Source organism: Actinia tenebrosa, unplaced genomic scaffold, assembly GCF_029948245.1.
Source record: "Actinia tenebrosa isolate PJP-AT-01 unplaced genomic scaffold, QUT_ActTen_1.0 PGA_scaffold3__52_contigs__length_22856419, whole genome shotgun sequence".
NCBI classification, from domain to species: Eukaryota; Metazoa; Cnidaria; class Anthozoa; order Actiniaria; family Actiniidae; genus Actinia; species Actinia tenebrosa.
This window is the reverse complement of record NW_028292580.1, coordinates 4,970,114-4,977,080: the sequence shown is the minus strand read 5'-3', so window position 1 is coordinate 4,977,080 and position 6,967 is coordinate 4,970,114. Positions and strand designations below refer to the sequence as shown.

At 35.5% G+C, this 6,967-nt stretch overlaps 1 protein-coding gene across 1 annotated transcript; it reads right to left on the bottom strand.

The window, feature by feature from the left end:
- Positions 1-292: 292 nt before the first annotated feature.
- On the bottom strand, positions 293-6,390 carry LOC148908135 (mesencephalic astrocyte-derived neurotrophic factor homolog). Its single transcript, XM_089035787.1, has 4 exons — positions 6,387-6,390; positions 4,111-4,235; positions 1,308-1,449; positions 293-478 (listed from the first exon to the last, which is right to left on the bottom strand). Exons 1-4 carry the CDS (start codon positions 6,388-6,390, stop codon positions 318-320), a joined length of 432 nt encoding a protein of 143 aa, XP_088891913.1. The 3' UTR covers positions 293-317.
- Between the last annotated feature and the right edge of the window lie 577 nt (positions 6,391-6,967).

The following is a 6,967-nucleotide window of genomic DNA, read 5'->3' as shown; positions in this document are numbered from 1 at the left end:
AAAACAAAAGAAGATCTTTGAAGCTGAACTTTTTCTTTTGTCTTTTAATGTATTCCTTTCTCACTAAATTACTAATGTCCTAATATTGTATAACAACTTTCTTGCAAGTAGGTGTATTCAATTAGAGATAAAATGTCGATATGAAAAATGAGTTACAGGCCTCTGTCTTTTCTGTCAAAACAACAATGTACTTTACAACGTGTACCGTTACGGTCTTAGCTTCTATGTTCTACGTTTGAACTCAGACATTAATTTTGCAATAATAGTGTATGTACTAATTATTATAGTTTGGTATATAAGAATGGAAAAGAAATAATCTATAGTTCTGAGTGTTGAGCCATCACTTCTTGTATTTTCTTGATGAAGTCTGACTTTTCTACACAGCTATGGCAGTGTTCATCAAAGTCATCTAGAATCTTCTTCAGCTGTTTTACTCGCAGTTTCTTTAGATCTGTATTTTTAAGGTCAATCTTTTGTTCTAAAAAGAAAAATAATTTTTTTAAATAACTAGAAAAACAACTAGAAAACAAAAACTTGGTCAACTTTATATTAAGCCCCGTTACACTGGCGTTTTTTGCGGCGATTTTTGCTGCAATTTTTGTGGCAATTTTCGGAAATATGAAATCCTTTGTCTCATCCTTCAAAAGAGACATTCGTCTAGGAAAATCTTGTATCCTGAAAAAAACTTTACAAATAAATTCTTTACCATTATTTATTTTTGACAAAATCGCAAATCGCTTCTTACTAATAATGAGCTGGTTTTTTGATTTCTGGTGTTCATTTTGACATAATGTTTCTTTTTACGGGGGTTAGGGTCACGTGACCTGTTGTTGCAAAAGGCCTATTGCAGGTATTTTGCTACTATTTTGTGCAAAATAGTGAATATTACTAAAGCAGAACAAAATTGTAAACATTGGTAAAAAAAGCAAGTACCTCTATGCCTCTTTGTTTAGTTCATGTATGAGTGAATTCATAGCTATTTTACAACTAAACAGTAACTTGTGAAACTAGAGTGCAAACAATTAATCCGTGAAACACCAATTACTAAATAACACAAAATAGTGCTAATTAAACAATAGAAAACAATGGAATTTGCATGAAATTGTGCTATTGAGTATTACTAAAGTTGCACGGTTATATTGTTTGCACTCTACTGAAGCAAGACAAAATTGTAAACATTCATGCAGTAACAAAAGCAAGTACCTCTACGCCTCTTTGTTTGGTTCATGTATGACTGAGTTGTGAAAGCACAGCATGTACATGTATGTGGTTAGTAATTGTTACATGGATATTTTTTTAACACTAACCATATTGTAATTCACAGATCTGGCTATCCTTCTTCTTCAGGTTTTCACAGATTTTCTCAACAGGTTTAGAATAGCTCATAGGCTTGGTAATTTCGCCTAACATTCCTGTTGCAGCATCGGCAGTACCACCAATGTAATAACACTAGAATAAGTAAACCAACCGGGTTAAGTAAGACAACTATACTACTGTACAGGTATAAGGTAAAAGAAGACCAATAGTCCCCTTCACAGCTCCCTGCACCATCTTGAAATGTAGCCTTGCCTTTGCATTGAAGCAAGACGAATGGTGAGCTTGCAATGATAGTGACATGTGAATAATTGTCCAAGGCGTTAAATAAAGGTCACTATCATTGCAAGCTCACCGTTCGTCTCGCTTTGATGCAAAAGCACGGCTACCTTTGAAGATGGCACAGGGAACTGTGAAGGGGACTCTTGAAATTGAAAGGAATGTTATAGTAATACAAAAATGCTGCTCTGAGGCAACACACAGTAGGCACAGTCCGGTATCCTAAAAATCATGCATTTTGATTGGCTGCATGGGCAGGCAGTATTTTCGATCTCTGCCCATGGTCCATTATCCCAATATGTAAGACTTGAGTCATCAAACAAAACAACAAAACAACAAAACAACAAAACAAACCGCAAAACGAGTGGAAAAGTAAATGGAAAACAAAGTAAAAAATTTTTTACCGGCCTCAAGTTGGTCTCGATATTAGGGAAAAACTGTGCTGTCTGAGACAAAAAAATACACCTCAGCCTAAAGGCCTTGGTCTGTATAATCAAAACCGCGGGTACTCATGTTTTTTCCCCAAACCAGACCTCCTGACTGGTAAATTGAACAAATCCTTCTTAGATTTCCATTGACCGTCCTCTTATTGATCATAGCTGATGTCTCAAAGTGTTCAAAACTAAGTGGAACAACGGGAACAGCAAGTGGTTTCACTGTATGATTACGCTTTTTAATTATACAGTTTCTCACTAATCCCATATAGGTAACTGTCCAATTATTTTCTTAATTGGACAGGTCTTGTCGATATGGGATTAATTAGGCAGCTATATAATTAATAGGTAATGGATTTCATGCTGTCAAAACCATCATCAATTCATTTTAAAATTTCTCCTAAAAAATAAAATCGCAAATCAATTATGGAAAAACTCCCAAAGATTATTTAGGTACCAACAGCTATGTGCTAATCTAAGGGACCATTCATTTTTAAGGATTAAGGGGAGGCATGATTTGCTTGGTTATACCCATACGGAAATTTTTACTCTCCCTCTTTGTTGATGCATTTAAGGTTACTGTAGATCATTAGGAGTATGTTTTGTTTAAACTCTCTCTATCCAACACGTTCAACGAATCCCTATAAGACTACAGTACACTGTATCTAACGTTTTAAATGTCAGAAAATAAAGATTAAAAAAGAAAGAAAAATTGAAAGTAAATTTATACAATCTGAAACGATGCTGGAGCCTCAAATGCGAATCTGGCATGTTATATTCGAATGAAATGAAAAATCAGTATATCATCTTTTACTCTTTTGCTCTTTTACTCCGGCAAAGAGCATCCGAAATGTCAGTTAATTAGTTTTTTCATCTTTTCACGGTGTATAATTTACCCTTTTATCATTACTGTTTCATTACAAACACCGACGCAGCTCACACTAATTTTTAGCTAGTTATCTCTCCTTACTCATCTTTTAGTAAGTAAAAAAAATGTTTTAAATCGACTTCATACTGTAAGCGAAAGTCTACAGTATCTTTACATCGATGCTCTTCCCTCATTTTCCATTCTGTTTATTGTAACTTGCTGTGTGACTTGGACTTTATTGTGTTTCCGCTATCTTCAGTCTGGACCCACTAATGAAGTGGAACATCCAATGGAACATCCTTAAGGATTTATCCGTTGGATAGCGCTATTCACCCTCAATAAAACTGGGCCCTGATTTTCTTTTATGATCCCCCCAATGTCCCTGGAAAAAAAATGAATGGTCCCCAAGAATAGAGATTTTGCACCACCACGTGACAGCAGTGATAATAGAGAAACTCCTTTGTGCATGCGTGAATTTTAGCACTTTTTCTAAGAATTTTGAAGAGTATGAGTGAGAAAATAAATGTTTGTTTTCTCCAAGTATATTAAAAAGTTCAAAAGTACACTTTTGTCAGGCCAAGATACTGTATTAAGAAACACAATATGAAAGGATTAGCCTTAAAGTTCCAAGCATGAACACTAAGTTTTGGCATTTTGTGAAGTCCAATTTATCAGGCATGTTTGAAAGTCAAATTTACATATGTTTTGACTAATTTGCATACAAATTCAGAGCATCCACAGACGTTTTTCACTGGTGTCAATGGCAGCCATGTTAGATGGCAGGAACAATACAATCATTATACATATACATAAGAAAGAATTCAATTGCCCTATTTCACTATGACATCACTGATTGTTTATGCGGGGGATAAAATTGCCAAATCCAATAGAAAATTCAACAAAATTTGCTCCTAGCGAAACAGTTTAACCTAAAATGGCCTGGTTTTCAGATACATGTACGGGTTAATACAGGTTTTAGAACAATTTTCAGTGAATTTGCGTTGATTTGACCACCTCCAATGACCATGATCCTTTGCGTTTAAACAATAGATTGTTGAAGATTGTTTTGATGTGACGTCATAGTGAAATAGGGCCAAGGGATTTTATGGTTCTGCCATCTATTCACAGGAAGCCCAAGCTGTATTATGGGTGCCTGCACATGATGGTGCAAAAACCTCTATGACCAAAATTTAATTTAGAGCACCATCAACTTACAAATCTATTGTCCTTGGTCTTAGCCTTCTTACAGGCTGCTTTCAGTTTCTTTTCTATTGCCTTTGGATTCCCTTCTTCTTTCGGTTCAAGTGAGCTTTGGACTTTAGTAAGAAACTTTATACAAACTGAAAAAAAGAAGAAAATATTGTCATATATGTTGAAGCAACAAATGATTGAACAGGATTTCATAATCCTGTTGCGCGATCCCGAGAGTACTCCCCTATATTCTCTATACAGATACCTGCCGCCAAACAGGGTATGGTTTTCAACGAGTTTACTCTGGAACAGGGTATATAAAATCGCACTCGCTCTGGGACAGGGTATATGAAATCACACTCTCTCCTCTCTGGAACAGGGTATCTATTTTCACAATACAGGAACTGGGTATGTTTTCATCGATCTTGCTCTGGAACAGGGTATGAATTTCAGCAATTTTACTCTGGAACAGGGTCAGGTTTCAGAGGGCTCAGTGGCACATCCCTAAACGGGCAAGAGTACCCCCGGGTGCACGACCAACCCTAATTATCTTGCAGATTTTTTTCGACCCTTTTTTTTTTTTCATTCCCAAATACCGGGTTCCCACTAAGCTCATTTCCACTGTTGTATCAGTAAAACAAATCTGACCTACCAACCCCAATTATTTTTCTCATGCAAGAGGAAACATGCTTATTATTTTTGTTTGGCCTTAGCAACATATACATGCAGCCTAATAGAACAGTCGTATTTAAAAGAAATTAACAATTATGGCTGGTGTACGATAAAAATCAGTAGACCTTGGCAGCCAGTTGTTCTTCACTCATTCCATCAGCTATCAAAATCTGTTACGTGATAGCATGTGGCTACGTTTTTAATGTTTTCAAACATATGTACATGTAACTGTCACAACAGACCCTGATTGGCTTAAATTTATTTTGGCTGAAACATTGAAGTAGTGAAACAAATTCAGGTAATCAGAAGCAAGCTTTCTCACTATTTGTTGTACCAAGAGATATTATTATGGTATGAGTATATATATGAAATATATATTTGTACTGCGGTCGTAATGTATCAAATTGAGCTGATCCTCGCAGTAAATGAAGCAACTTATGCAGCTGCAAATTGAAAGAGTCGGAAAAAAGTCTGAGTCTGCAAGGATCTTTGAAGTCTCATATGAGACTTGGTAGCTCAGTGGTTAGAACATGGCACCAGGATCGCCACTGCACAGGTTGAAATCCCGTTCAAGACTCAGAAACTCTTTCAATTTGAAGCTGCATAAGTTGCTTCATATACTGCGAGGATCAACTCAATTTTATAGATATTATTATCAAGGATTATTAATTATATATATTATTATTATATATATTATTTTAAACAACTACATTGGTGCTACAGCATGGTTTACTGATTTTCATAGTAGTGGTAGTAGACTAGAAGCAGTCCATGTACATATATTTCCCTACTCTTTGGATTGTTTCACCATCCTTGGATCAGCTAGTTCTCAATACCAAATCAAGCTTAAAGAAGCCATGCATATCAAATGGCAAAACCTTATTTTGAATCAGAAGATATAACTAGCTAAAAACTAGTGTGAGCTGCGTCGGTGTTTCTATTGAAACAGTAATGATGAAAAGGTAAATTATACACCGTGAAAAGATGAAAAAACTTACTGACGTTTCGGACGCTAGTCCTTCGTCGGAGTAAAAGAGAAAGAGGTGGTAGAAACAAGTGTATATATGATAGAATATAAGACAAAAGAAACCAATGAGAACAAGGTAGGCAAGGAAACAAAAACAAACAATCAAAAGACAAAAAAAAAAGGTTATAGTTGAAAATAAAGCGTTCATTAATACCGTTGGGACTAAGAGTGCCTAATAGGTGAATAAGCCGCATTTCTATGGTCTTGTGACAATCATTGTTGCCGTTAATCAATATTTTGCATCAGCAAGTAACACGTATGCTAAACTTTCTTTATCTTTGTAATTAGCTTGGATATTTATTACACTACGCATACACACATGCTATTCACTGTATCTAAGCATTTGTAAGGACTATCTTGTCACACTGATGGTGGCGTAAGGACGCCGAAACATGTCTGCCGGAAATATACATCTGTATAAGTACGGTTAAAACTTTACTATGTCGTTTTGATTATCAAGCTTATTTCATTGCTGCTACTACACCGACCTACTTAATTTGTTTTTCCTTGGGTTATTTGACTGAGTGAGGATTAGTAACTACTATAATATCCCCAGGGGAGGGATGTAGGGGTTTAAGGGCCATAGGAAACAATCTTGTACCCATGAGAGCCCACGTTTCTCTAGGTCAGCACTGAGAAAGGAGAGGCTCTGGCAGCGCCTGTTTTTTTAAGCATTCTGATTGGTCCAGGAAAAAAACAAAAGTAAGATTCTTTCTGGAAATGACTTACTGACACCAAAATTTTAGAAAATAAGTGAGTTTTCGAAGCACTAAATTTGATTGGAAAGAACTCAGAATTTGCTAGAATAAGCTACCATAAAAGATCTTTTGTACCCCTAAAGTAGGAGTATGAGACTTGAATTTAAGCACATTTTGCTGAGAAATATTATTGGGAGGCAAGGTGAGTTTACAGGGAACACTCTTACATTTGTGGGATTTTTTAAACTCATAAATTGTGTTAAGAACTTACAAAATAAGCCAATGAATTAAAAAGAGGATATATTGAATACATACTGTAAATTTAAGTAGACAAAGAATAAATAATTTAACTAGAATATTCAATGCTAAAAAAGGTAAAAAAATGATGACTTTGGTTCCAAAGAATTTGAATCACTAAAGACCAAGGGTGGTAACTTAAACGATTGTGATTTAGACATGTGATTTAGACATGTGCGGTTGAATT

Excerpts from the sequence above, each read along its gene's own strand:
- LOC148908135 (XM_089035787.1), bottom strand. Across the intron at positions 1,450-4,110 it reads AGACCAAGGACAATAGATTT|TGTTATTACATTGGTGGTAC; the intron begins GTAAGTTGATGG and ends TACTTATTCTAG. Across the intron at positions 479-1,307 it reads GATCTGTGAATTACAATATG|AACAAAAGATTGACCTTAAA; the intron begins GTTAGTGTTAAA and ends TTTTCTTTTTAG.